Source organism: Crotalus tigris, unplaced genomic scaffold (genome assembly GCF_016545835.1).
Source record: "Crotalus tigris isolate CLP2741 ecotype Arizona unplaced genomic scaffold, ASM1654583v1 scf7180000017632.1879674, whole genome shotgun sequence".
NCBI classification, from domain to species: domain Eukaryota; kingdom Metazoa; phylum Chordata; class Lepidosauria; order Squamata; family Viperidae; genus Crotalus; species Crotalus tigris.
In genome coordinates, this window is record NW_024096526.1 from 1757448 (window position 1) to 1771767 (window position 14320).

General features: G+C 38.7%; 1 protein-coding gene across 2 annotated transcripts in view; it reads left to right on the forward strand.

Moving 5' to 3' along the window:
• CAMKK1 (calcium/calmodulin dependent protein kinase kinase 1) overlaps positions 1-12903 on the forward strand; it is a 125605-nt gene extending 112702 nt beyond the window's left edge. The window contains exons 14-17 of one of the 2 annotated variants that reach the window (XM_039334657.1): positions 448-576; positions 1772-1875; positions 5552-5599; positions 9617-12903. In XM_039334657.1, the coding sequence (XP_039190591.1) occupies positions 448-576; positions 1772-1875; positions 5552-5599; positions 9617-9689 (354 nt within the window). In that variant the 3' untranslated portion in view covers positions 9690-12903. The remainder of the gene's footprint in view (positions 1-447; positions 577-1771; positions 1876-5551; positions 5600-9616) is intronic. The other variant, XM_039334658.1, reaches the window with a different exon arrangement.
• The last annotated feature ends 1417 nt before the right edge of the window (positions 12904-14320 follow it).

Genomic DNA, 14320 nt, shown 5'->3' on the forward strand with positions numbered 1-14320 from the left:
GCTCCTTTCATTAATTCTGCACAAAGAAAGAATAATCTGACAGAGAGCTGATAAGGCAGGGGTCCCCCACTCCTGGGCCCTGGCCCACTAGCAGGCCACAGCCTGTTTGAAACTAGGCCACGGTTAAAATGGGCAAGCACATCCATGTGAAGCTCCACTCAAGCAAGCAGGCAGGCAGGCAGGCACACACACACACATGCCTCCATTCATTTAGGCGTGGGGGGGGGCACTTGCGCTGCTTTGTGAAGCTCCATTCACACAAGTGGAGCTTCGCGTGCAAGTGCCTGCCACTTGTGTGAGTGGAACTTTGTACACAAGCACCCTCCTCTCACACACAAAGCTCCACTTGTGTGAGCAGACAGCTTGTGCAGACATTCAGCTGCCACTCACACTCCCAGGACTGCTGTGATATAAGGCATCATGCACTCTGGTTATGTTTCTTTGCAGGAACACCCTTGGGTCACCAAGTATGGCAAGCATCCTCTTCCTTTAGAGGAGGACCATTGCACCATAGTAGAAGTAACTGAAGAGGAAGTGAAGAACTCAGTCAAGACAATTCCTAGTTTACCTGCTGTGGTAAGTATTAAAAGTTGCTCTTCTCCCTCTTTGTTTTTGTAGTTGATGGAGTGCTGCACAGAGCTCGGTGGGTTATTTTATTTTCTTTTTGTTCAAAGTTAATTTGGAATATGTCATACTTATGGCACTGCAGAAGATATCTGAAGCCCGTTTTCCTGTAGCACAAGCAACTGGAGGTAGAACCAGAAGCATTTAGTGTAAGAGGAGGCTGGGCAGATGGTTTGATCTGAAATGAAAACGCGTGGATTTAAGCAGGGATAAGGAAGTGAACAAGTATCACAGTGGGTAGAATAATCATGTTGCAAATAAGCCAGGCCTATCTGTCTTTATAGGTTGTCCTCAACTTACAAGCACAAATGAGCCCAAAATTTCCATTACTATGTAAAACAGTTGTTAAGTGAGTTTTGTCCTATTTTATGACTTTTCTTCCCACAATTGTTAATGAATCACTGCAATTGTTAAGTTAGTCACATGGCTATTAAGTGAATTTGGCTTTCCCATTGACTTTGCTTGTCAGAAGGTCGCAAAAGCTGTTCACATGATCCCAGGATACTGCAACCGTCATAAATGTGAGTCAATTGCCAAGCGTCTGAATTTTGATCACATGACCATGAGGTTGCTGCAACAGTCGTAACTGAAAAATGGTCATAAATCACTTTTTTCAGTGTCGTAACTTTGATCACGAAACAAACTGTTGTAAGTCGAGGACTACCTGTATTCAGAATCTCTGAATTAATACACATTTTTGTTTGTGATTCTGAGTAGCCATTAGAAATCAATACCCTTCCTATATCTATTGAGCAGAGGTTTTCATTCAAACCACAAATGACCAAGCTATGTACCACTCAAACCAGTAACGCTCTTTCTGCAAATATCTTCAGACAGAGAGCAGACAAATCGTGCTTCAGCTGAATGAGATAAACCTGAAATGTTGGTGACCTTGAAAGTTACCTTGTTTGCCTTTATAATGTAGCTGGTTCTCCCTGATACCTACAAACCAAGCCTTGTTTTTAATGTGAAATCGAAGGAGCAGTTACAAGTTTCATTTTGAGTAATTTGAAGCAATTTGAAAACAACTTTGAAGTACTAAAAATCTAGGCTCCCAAAAGCTATCTAAAATGATTGAGAATTACATCATTTTTTCAACTGCATCACTTCTGTACTTCTGATTCTTCTCTTTCTCCATACGCCCAAGATTTTAGTGAAGGCCATGCTGAGGAAACGGTCATTTGCCAACCCATATGAGACCCAAACGAGGCGAGAGGAAAGATCTATGTCAGCTCCAGGAGACTTATTAATGTATGTGATTTTATACCCATACTTAATACTTGCATTTTCAAGTTAGTCATGTCAATTTCTTTCGTGTTCATAGCACAATTTATTAGCATTTGCAAATAAAGTTAAATTTGTGCTGAAACCATACCAAATGATCAGCCACTGCATAACTAGCACAAATGATGTTGTGGTAATGAAACATCTGCAAGAAAACAACCAAGTTCAGAGAGCACCAAGACCCCATAGTTGAACCTCAAACTTGAAATATTCTCTTCTATCAGAACTACATATTAATATAGTGGAAAATAGCAATCTTCTGTTTAAAATAATGACTCATACTTCTAGAAAAGCAGACAGCCCTAACATTATATAACATTCTTTAGAAATGAAAAAGGAAATATTAGAGTTTGCTGCCATTCAGAACAAATCCTGTCCATGTGCCCTACCAACTTTTAATTAATTTTGTTGACCACCTTTCAGTAAAAAAAAGTAAAGATGCAACCTGACAATTTAATTTATGGTAAATATTTTTGGATGCATGCTGGAAATAGAGCTATGATAAAACCCATCTTTGCAGCCAAGCCATTATTTAGCAATTTGTTCAAGGATAAAAACAAAACAAAATCCTCAAAACAAGCTTCATATATCCTATATTCAGGATTTATTTATTGTATTTATTTTAAAAAATGGTTGAAATGAAAGAGATCTTTGTGTACTAAAATGACTGTTACGTGGTGAGGAAGCACAGATGTGCTTTTTGCTGCTCTAGAGCAGTGTTTGGCATTTTAAGGCATTGTGGACTTCAATTTCCAAAATTCCTCAGCCAACATGTCCATACATCCACATGTCTTGCCAAGTTTGAGAAATGCTTGTCTGCAGACCAGGGTAAGAAGCCTGGCTAGAGAAGCTAAACATCCAGGAACCGTCTAAAACAGGGGTCTTCAAACTTGGCCCTTTTATGACTTGTGGACTTCAACTCCCAGAATTCCTCAGCCAGCATGCCTGGCTGAGGAATTCTGGGAGATGAAGTCCACAAGTCATAAAAGGGCCAAATTTGAAGACCCCTGGTCTCAAAAGAAAGATTTGTTTGAAACTGGAAGAGATTTTTCAAAGAATAGTTGTCATTATTGTATTATACAGTTGCTTACAAACACTGTTGACATACGAGGTCTGAAATTATAGCCCAAGACCTGTTTCTGCTGCTCCATGTTTATAATTTAAATTTTGGTGGTCAGGAAAAAAAGTGAGTAAAGAAAACCAAGAATAATAAAAGGATAAAAACAAGTAGCCTAGTTTATTTAATTAGATTTCATTCTGGCAGCAAACATGATTTAAAAAGGGATTAAACCAGAGGTTCCTGTGGCTTCTGGTTTGATAAAAAAGAGCAAAATGTGGAAGTGAGATGTGGATTTCCAAGCAGTATTAAGAGCTGAGCAAAAAAGTCTCAAGGAAGAATGAAGAGAAAACAGGCAAGTATTTTTCTTGGAGTTATAAGCATAAGTAGTATCCAAGAAGACCTCCTCAAATCTGTTTTAAAGGTGCATCATCCTAAGTTTTACGGTAAGAGGGCAGCAATATAAATAAGATCAGTGGATTCAGTAATGACAGAATTTTTAAAATGAATGGATCTGTGGCATTCTGGGAAAGAATTAAAGGCCTCCAAAGTATTCAAGAAGAAAGGACAACTTTCTTGGGACTACAGTAGAAGGTCTGCAGAGGGATGACAGCTTTGAGGAACCATTATAGCGATAAATTTACAGCTTTATTGTTCTGCCCAAACATTCAAAGCAGACCCAGCTGAATTTGCCATGTGTTCCCCTTTAATAGGTAGAATTCTAGTAATGTGAGTAATATGAACTAAAGTTTTTTGGTTTTCAAATCCCCAGTTGAACTCTCCTTTCTCCCCCCTTGAAGAGGCTTTGAAATATGTGAAAATTAACATTTGTTGCTAGTTGGAAGATGGATGATAGCTTTCATGTTCCTCTAACAGGAAATGAAGAGAAGAAGTAATTAGAAAAGCTTTCCAATTTTCACAATTTGTTTAATTAGCATGAAAAAAATATTCCTTTCTCCTCTCCTTAGAATTGCTTAAAGCAGTCTTTCCAGATGTATTGGATTTTAATTCATACAATCCCCTGTCAGAATTATCACTGATGTAAAAAGTCTGTGCCTTAGGCTTAATGCTACTTTAAATTTTGCATTAAGTGTTTAGCCAACTGAGGTTATATTCTTTGATACAAGTGACAAATCAGAATTTCCCTGAAAACCAATACCTTGTTTTCAAGATATAAAAGCAATTTAAAATCATATTCCTTGGAGAAGAAATCAAAGAGGAGATAAGTTTTCTGTTCTGATTGATGTACTTAGCCAACTTCCTCTGTGATTCGGTTTCCTCACAAGCAGGTTCTATGGTATATGTGGATCTTAGATGTGCTAGAACCCTTTTGAATATATTCAAAAGGGTCTAGTACAGTGTTTCTCAACCTTGACAATTTTAAGGCATGTGGACTTCAACTCCCAGAATTCCACAGCCAGCATTGCTGGCTGTGGAATTCTGGGAGCTGAAGTCCACATGCCCTTAAAATTGTCAAGGTTGAGAAACACTGATCTAGTACATCTAGGATCCACATATTTTATGAAGACTAATCTCCATTGTAAGTAGGATTTCTCTTTTAGATTCCCAACCATGCCAAATTAACAATGAATGGAATTTGCAGCCCTCCGATGTTGCTGAACTACAGTTCCAAGCAGACTCATTCAGCTTTATCAATGATGAGAAGTGCTGGGAATTGTAGTTTAGCAGCATCTGGAGTTTTATATATTTCCTACCTAAATGGCTTGATATTTTGTAATAACCAGCCTAATTGTTACTGCTTCAGTAGATCATGGTTTAAATAATACTGGCTCATCTTGATAAGAAATGAAACTATAGCCACTATAATGAATAAGACCTCCAAAACGTGCAGGATTCTAAGTAATGGTTAAGGTGTTAGTCTGAGAACATGAAAAGTCATTTTCTAATCCACCTTCAGCCATGAAAGCTTTGGGCCTTCCACTTTCAACCCAGCCTACCTTAGAATGTGATTTTTGTGGAAAAAATAGGAGTAATATACAGTACTTTGAGTGTCTGAAAGAAAGAGGGAATATAAATCAATCAAGCCGGTGAATAAAATAAATCAACCTCTGCCAGTGGCAAACAGCAAATTTCATGAATTAATTTTGCCTCTTTGAGGGAATTATTATTTTGTCTTCCCATTACTCCAAAATGCTATCTAAATTCTAAAGTTGCTTTCTTCAAAAGGCAACTGGGCTTTGTTTTTTCCTTGAAGACATTTTGTTTCTCATCCAAGAAGCTTTCTCGGTTCTGACTGAATGGTGGGGAATGGAAAGATTTATAAACAATTCTCCACCATTCAGTCAGAACTGAAGAAGTTTCTTGGATGAGAAACTAAACATCTTCAAGGAAAAACAAAGTCCAGCTGCCTTTTGAAAAAGCACCTTTGGGATAGCTATGACCTGAATGACTGAGAATATCCATAGACATTTATTTAAACTCTGTCCCTCATTCCCATGAAAATAGTTTGTTGTTTTGTTTTGTTTTGTTTGGCTCTGCTGCATTTTGACATCCAGATTTCTCGCATGCAGTCTCATTATTTGATTGTTTTATCCCCTTCTCTTTCATTTTGCTCTTTGCTTCCAGGCACGGTTTTCAGTTAAGCCCCTCTGTGTATTTGCATCCAGCTTTAAGGTAACTTGATGTCTGTGTTCCTCCCATTGTGCAATGAAATCCTTTATTTCCCCCACCCCATCCCCCCAGTGAATTTGTGGTGCTGTATGTGTTATACCATGTTACTTAGTTCTAGAGCCAAGTGAGCATGTCCTCTCCCATGTGGCTTTTAATGGGCATTCACAAGAGTTCTCCGTTGTCATTTTTCTTTTCATTGTCGCTTTTCATTCCTTCTTTCTTACAAAAAAACCCCGCTTTGGTGCCATTGATCAGTGGGATTTGCAATTTTATTCCTATTGCCTAAAAGCAGTGTTTCTCAACCTTGATATCCTTAAGATGGACTTGATGTGGACTTCAGCTTCCAGAATTTCCCCAACAGCACTCTGGGAGTTGAAGTCCACATATCGTAAAATTGTCAAGGTTGAGAAACACTGCTCCAGAGCTAGACAGGAGGGAACAGCAATGGTGCCATAGAGCTTATTCTATCAAGAATAGCACACAATGAAGGGGACGTCATGGGTGTTTAAAAATACCTTCTTTTGGACAAGCTGTCAAGACTGGCTTTAAAAGAAGCGTAAGAAGGCAGAATGAGGTCTTTGAATAGGGTCAACCACAGTTGCCACCTAGACAACAACAGTGAACAGCTCATGGTCCCTCCTTGCTCATAGAACCATGGGGCTGGAAGAAACCTTGGAGGTCTTCTAGTCCAACCTGCTGCCCCAGACTGGAATCCTTATATCATCCTAGACAAATGAGTATCCATTTTTTCTTGAAAACCTCCAGCGATGGGTCACCTACAACTCTGGGAGGCAAGCTGTCCCATTATTAGTTGGTCTCAGTCAGGAAATTTCTCTTTAGTTCCAGGTAGGATCTCTCTTTTAATGAGTGTCCACTTGCTTCTTATCCTGTCCTTAGATGCTTTGGAGAATAAGTCAACCCTCTCTTCTCCTGACTGTCCCTCAAGTACGGAAAGACAGCTATCATGTCACGCCTAATCCTTCTCTTCATTGGGCTAGACATACCTAGTTTCCTTAACCTTTCACCATATGGTTTAATCTCCAGACCTCTTATCATCTTTCTTCTCTGCTCACTTTCTAGGGTTTCAGCATCTTTTTTGAATTGTGACAACCAGAACTTTTTTTGCCTATTTTGATCTGTTTTTCTTTCTGTCTCCCACAGTGCTGCTTTTGATAAGTTGGACTATTTTTTTCTTTTTGCGTGAAGACATACGCAAAGAAGGAATTAAACAATTCTGCTTTCTCCCTGCTACCCACCATCATCTTGCCATCTTCTCCCATTAGTGGACCTATCATTTCCTTGACTTTCTTATTATTCCTTACTGATTGAAAGAACCTTTTTCTGTTATTCTTGCAGATTTGAGCTCTTTGCTGATATTTTGTTCTAGTTATGAGCCCCTCTTTCCTTTTTTTTATACTTGTCATTTTTGTCTCTCAGTTTGTCAGAGAACTCTTGATGCAACTCTGCTGGTTTTATCTGAGGTCTGTTTTTTTTCTCCTTTCTCTGTGGTATTGTGTTTGATCGAGGTTTAATAATCTCATTTTCATAGTTTTCCAAGCATCTTAAGTTGTTTTTCCCTCTAGGATTTCCATCCATGGAATCCTTCCTAATTTCTTTCTTAGTTTGTTGAGGTTATGTTGAATTCTAGTACGACATGGTCACTCTAGGTCCCTTTTTGCTGTGCTCATTTGAGACGTTTTTCATTTCAGCTGAAATAATCATGATTACTTGCGTCTCTACACTTATCACTTGCAAAGTTATTGCAAAGTGACATCTGTTTACATATGCATATTTTATGCAAACTGGCAGCAGCTGATTTTTTTAGGCAGTGATATGCTTTTCTACCTGAGATAAGAAGACAACTCTGTTCCACATATCTCTTGGATTATGCAAGCAGACCAAACCATCTGTTCAAAATGATGCCCTGGAAACACTAAAAATCTTCTAACTATTGTGGTGGTATCCCTAACCCTCTGTCTACATGTGAGCTGCATTCCCTATCAAACCTATTAAGAACCAACCACCCAATACATGTGAACTGCTTAAAGTGTCTTAAAAATCATTTACAGCAAGCTGATCCTGAGTGATGACAGGGGGGAGATGTGTGGCCCAGTAAACCAAGTTGTTTCTATTCCATGGCTTTCTCTCAAAGGTAGTATGGCTAGCATGCACACATAGTAAGACGGGATACATATAAGAAGGTCATCCAGATGAGTTAATCAGAACAATTGCAACATCATGTTCTAATTTACACTGTGCCTACCTTTTTTTTTGTCTTGCCTTTGCAATGTAGTAGCCAAGGGTAAATAAGCTGTGGCTCTGTTTTTTCTTAGGGCTGCCCAACAAGTTGCCAATGCTTTGCTGGGATTGGTATCTATTATTATATGCATGATAATACATTTTGCATATTAACAAATCTTAAGCAAACCTAAAAACCCAGGAGCCCAGGAAGAAAAATACAGGAAAGATCTGCTTAGGAGCCCTGATGGTGCAGTGGTTAGAATGCAGTATTGCTAACTCTGCCCACAGCCTGGATTTCAATCCTGACTGGCTCAAGGTTGACTCTGCCTTCCATCCTTCTGAGGTCGGTAAAATGAGGACCCAGATTGTTGGGGGCAATGTGTTGACATTGTAAAACGCCCAGAGAGTAAAGCACTATGGGGCACTAAGTGCTCTTTCTATCTACAACATACAGTGTAAGGACTGTAACAGCCACTATATAGGACAGATAGGCAAGACTATGAGAGTGCATCTATGAACATCAATCAGCAGTCAGAAGACAATGAAAACTCCTTAGTCTCACAACACATGGAAGCTATAATTAGCCCTAAAACCCTATTTTAAACTCTCAAAAACTAGCAAGCTGAAGAGGTGATGGAGGGGGCAATCCATCCTGGAATGTTGCCTGTTAATACTCTGTCTCACAGGTTGCTTGGCTGATATACAATTAGATAACACTTTTCTGTTCTTCCTGCCCGAGTCTGTACATCATGTAGGAAAGTTGATAGTCCCTGCATTTGCTTGTGTCAGCCACTGTTTCATCATTCTTTAACTGCACAAGAGCACCTTCAGAGCTTGTCAGCCATCTGGTGCAAAGGCTGGATTTATCACTGTGGCTGGGGAGAGTGTTTAATAAGAAGCAGTTCTTTCTTTGTATGTTTCCTATCAATATGTGAAGAGCTGTGCAGGAAGAAAAGGCCCAATTAGTCCAACAACCCGGAAGCCCAGAAAGATGAAAATAAAAACCCTTGTATGCCATAGCTTTTCCAAGATAAACTTTAATGGATCCCTTGCCATAGTTATATTCCATTCTCCTTTTAAAACCATTGACGGCATTGAGGTGTGAACATACCACTAAGTCTATCGAGCTCACTATTTTAATTCTGGCTGTGTTCTCACAACACACTTTATCTGGTCAGATAAAAATTGAGCAGCTGCATTTTCACAATGTTGCTGAATGTAGCTGGCATTAGTCATTATTAATTTTGTTTGTGTGCGTGGCTTGCTGTGTTGTGTGAATCCAAATCAGTTGACAGCTTTGTGGTTCAGCACATTGTGTGAGTCCCAAAAAATAAATTATTTTGGTAACTGAATTAAATGTGTTATATAAATACAGCAGGTAGTGACTGACTCCTCAGATTTTTTGGCACCACTGTTTTTCCTATACTCAGAGATGTCTGGGACTGAACATTAAGCCGGCTGGATTCAAAGTGTATATGCCACTGTTGAGCACATTAATAAAGGATGATTCTAGTTCTCTTGGTTTCAAATAACATTCTTTTCTATTGAACGGCACTTGTCAATACATGCTTGTCCAAATGTCAATAGATGCTTCTCCAGTCTTTCTCTACTTTTATGATGTGTTGTTTTCAATTCTCACAATTCCTCAGCCAGCAATAATGTACGTGCATCTGCAGTTAATCTCTTGTATGAAGGCAAATCACTTACAACACAGATTGTTATACTGTACATTGCTTCTTGATCTTGTGATGAAATGTTCTTCCTCTTGATGATGTGTAGAAACCAAGGAAGCCGGGAAGGGCTTAAAGACCCAGAACTGCCCGATGTGAATGAAGATGACACGAGCTCTTGAAACTCCTCGAATCACGCTGACTGATCATTCAGCTAGAGCTGCTGCTGTAACTATTGTAATTGGTGGTGTCGTCTTGCACGCCATGCTGTTCTCATCAACCGGGGTTTGTGATCTATGGGAGAGAAAGAAGAAGACACAAGTACAACACTAAGGACTAAAAGAGCAAACACCAATCCAAGAAATGGTCCACCGAATAGCTAATTCTTCATACAACCTGCTGCCTGCATTTCTTTTCACGATGTAAGACATTTTGATGTTGTACACTTGATATGTGCCTCTTCCAGCTGTGTTTTATGTTTTGGTGTGTGGTATGTGTCAATTTTGCTGAATGTTCCCTGCTAGGAACTGCTCGGTTAAAACTTCTATTCCAACTCTAATTTTGGCATGAGCTGTTGAGCAATCAGATTGCAAGCCCAGTGTGTTATTCAACAATTAGAAACTTTGCACCTCTCTAACTGATGGGTCAGGGTTGCCATAACTTTGTCTTGTTTTGAAATGCAACAGCAATACAATAGCTCTGTGGTCACTTTGCTTCCGCATGGTTCTTAAGTTGTGCATGTCTGTATTTGTTAGAAAATGCCCAGTGAGATTGCTAAAAACTAGAAAGGCTTCTGGATTTCTCCTTTAGATATTTCCCCCAATTCTGAATTATCTGCTCATTTAGAGAAAGACGTTCCAAATTAAGAGAGCTAAGATGACAGTTTCCCCTTGTCTTCTGCCTTCCTTCCTTTTTGTGCATGGAAAAGGGCTAAAGCTCAGTGGGAGGGCATAGATTTTTGCATGCTTTTGGACCGATTCCTAGATCCATCTCCGTATGGAACTGGGAAGGCCTCTTCTGTGAAATGATGAATGCTGCTGCTGGCCAGAACTGACAGTACTGTGCCATATGATTCATGATTTGACTTCACAAAAGTTAGCATCATATGTTCATTCCAAATAATATTCAAATAAGCAATTCTGATGTTACATTAGTAATGACTCTGTCATGTGAGAATTTTGCCCCTAGAAGATAGTTCTGGATTCCGTGTTCTCATAGAAATGGGTGTGTTTGGAATTTTGAAAAGAAAAACTGCAAAATTTCCATTTTCAAATATGATATATTCTGGAGTTCTGGAGGTTGAGGAAAAGGGTGGTCTTTTTTCCCATTTTCTCTTACCTCCCTTCATCGCAACTCAAAGCTCTCATGACGGATTTCACTCGCTGTCCTGTCAGTAAACCTCACCTTGATCTTTTCTAGTTTAAATATTTAGAAGAAATTGCAGAAGGAAAATGGTGCATGGGCCCTTTCTTTTGTGGAATTGTTGATCAGCATGCAGGAGCCTTGTCATTACAATATACAAAAATCCCCTTGATTGACTCATACACATAATCAGGATCAAAATTAATGGGATGTAGATGGAGCTTTTCTAGTTGCACTAGTAGACATAATTAATTGTAGAGATGCTCACTAAACCAGATTCGCTCATTCCTGATTTGAAATAAACACACATGGATATCCAGTACATATAATATGCTATTGCAAAATGTCAAATTTAATCACTAGGATGCATTCTCAGAAGTTTGCCTATAGCTATGAATCTCAAGCAGAAAATACTTCCAAGGCCATCTTCATGACAGAGGGCCTGTCCTTTCAGCAGATAGATGCCTTTCTGCCTTGATTTGTATTTTTTCAAAGAATCTGTCACTGATTTCATACTGATCTGCTAATAGACACCCAAAAGTTCTGGGCAGGGATCAGAGCTAAATGTGGAAGAAAAAAAATCTTTTCCAAGTCCAAGAGACATTTACAGTATAGCAAACTTTTTTAGTTCCTGTCAGAATTTTAACTCCTGCAACAATTTTAGTCCATCACTTGATAAAGAGCACACTTTTCCACTATGCACTGTAAATCTATAAACACACTTATTGAGAATCAGACTCATTAGAACTATGAAGAATGCAGGGGGAATGAGAGATAAGGAATTTCATTCTCTACTGGTTATCAGGATATCCTCTCTGGGCTTTACACAAGCTGCACTGGTGTTGAAGTTCTCATTCTCACAAGAATAATCTGGGCTGCATTGGTACCAAGTTGATTGAGACTAAAAGGAATATTGTTGGGGCAGAATTAAAAATGATGACGCCACTGATTCTTCCACTTTTTCACATCTCCCCCCCCCACACACACAATCTCGTGTCTTACACCCTATTTTCTTCCTCCTTATACTGAAATGGGGAGGAATTTATTATCCATACTAACGTCCAAATTGACTGTTTGCAAAGAGAGTTTGAACTTCTAAACAAGGGCTTTATGAAATTATGACAAAGACTACATGTGACACAAGGGCTATTGGTTGCCCAGCCCATTCTACCAAATCTGGGATTGTCTTCTCAGAGGTGTTTAATCTGGTAACCAAGTTAATCCATTTTGGGGTTTGCACAGATAAAGGAATTATGAACTAACAGAACAAACTGAGTTCTATTAAAATTAAAAATTAAGCAAACTTAATTTGTGTGAATGCACCATTAGGCTTAATTAAGTAGGTTACACGTACATGTGAACAAGCCCAGTATTTTTTATGTTTTCCTCTACAAAGCAAGAAAAACATTAAAGGAGACCTTCCAAACAACTTCTGTTGCTTCGTTATAATTCTGCCAATCTAATCTCTCTTTGAAATTTACACTCAATATATCACAGCTTTTACAACAATAAACTTAAATCTTGAGCATATTTAGAATTGGCCACCAAACGGTAAGAAAATAATGGCAGAGACTTACAAAAAGGAGAGCAGATTCCGACCTATTTCTGAGTCATGTGCTTCGATATGTACAAATCCAGGTCATTTTGAAATAATCCTATTTTTGTATGACTGATGCCTTAAATTAAGGGATGGAAAGATGGACTTTATGCGTCTTGTCTTCATTTATAAATCTGTCCCATATTCTCATCAGCAAATTCAGAATTATTTATTTCATTATATTTAATAGTCTAAGGCATTATGATAGGCAATTGGGTCTGTGTACTTAGCTAAGAAAATTTGGAGATGTTTAACTGGCAACTATGGTTAATTTAGTAAAAAAAAAATGTAACTTAACAATGAGATCTTCAGGTGCCCCTGTAAAAAAAAAAATCACCTGTTCCCAAAATGTCTTTCATTTTTATGTAAATTTTATGAAGCAGTTGCTGTCCTTTCCCTCCGACATTAAAGTTGATTTCAACAATTATTCAAACTCATAACAAATCATTTGATTTTCTTCTGTTTCTCAATTTGCAAGCTATTGCAACATTGACTTTTAATTTTATTTAATCCTACTTTTTACTTGTACAGTACCTGTGTAACAGCCTTCCTGAGTTTGTTGTCTTCTAAATGTCTTCAACTTTCTAGAAGACCAGAAAGAACAAATGTTCTTGTTGTAACAGAGCACTTAGGAAACCACAAAACTGTCAGTTTGGTGCGTGTCATGGGCAAAGTCTTCGGCTGGTTATTTAACAGCATGTTTGTCAGCACTTGAATAAGAATGCCACAATTAACAGGATTTGGTATGGTTTGTAGTCAATCAATTCTGCCAAACTAAACTTACCTCTTTTTTTTAATCTAGTTACTAGTTTAGTAGATCAGAATACTGTAAACCAGTGTTTCTCATCCTCAGCAACTTTAAAATGTGTGGACTTCAACTCCCAGAATTCTTCAGAGTATATCCTGGTTGGAGAATTTTGGGAATTGAAGTTTACATGTCCTAAAATAGCAGAGGTTGAGAAACACTGTGTAGATCAGGGGGTCTTCAAACTTGGCCCTTTTATGACTTGTGGACTTCAACTCCCAGAATTCCTCAGCCAGTGTGCCTGGGAGTTGAAGTCCACAAGTCATAAAAGGGCCAAGTTTGAAGACCCCTGGTGTAGATATATGGTACCTGGAATTCAGCAAAGCTTTCTATACAGTCTCTCTTGATAATCTCTGTAATAAATGGTAACATACAGGCTGGATGATGCTACTGTTAGATGAACTCAAATTGGGTGAATGACCACATCCAAACACTGCTCATTAATAGCTCCATTTTAGCCTGGAAAGAGTCAAATGCCACACAACTGTGTCTAGGTCGTGGGTTCAGCACAGTTACCATAACATGATTGAAGGATTTGGAGGGACTTATCAAGCTTGCAGATAACACGTTGGGAGGGGAAGTTGTTACTTTACTGGTATTCCTCACTTAGCAACTGTAATTGGCACCGACAATTCCATTGCTAAGAATTGCGGTCATTAAACTGGCAATCATATGAGAGCAATAGACTTATGAGGTCACTTCCATTCTGTCATTAAACAAGTCACCTCAGTCATTCAAGAAACCATTGTGTGGCTGCTATTTGCAATTTTACTTCCTCGTCCTCCATTTAATTCTGTCGCAAGCGACTTTGGAAGCAGACAAATGGTGATCACATGACCACAGGAACCATGATCAAAATGCAAGGATTGGTCACAAAGCTGTGTTTTTTTAACACCATAGTAACTTTTAATGTTTACTAAACAAGGCGGTAAGCAAGGACTAAGAAAGAAGATTAAAGAAGAACTGGACAGGCTTGAAGAGATAGCTGAAATAAATAGAATGGAACTTGAGAGAAACGTAAAGTACTACATCTGGACAGGAAACATTAG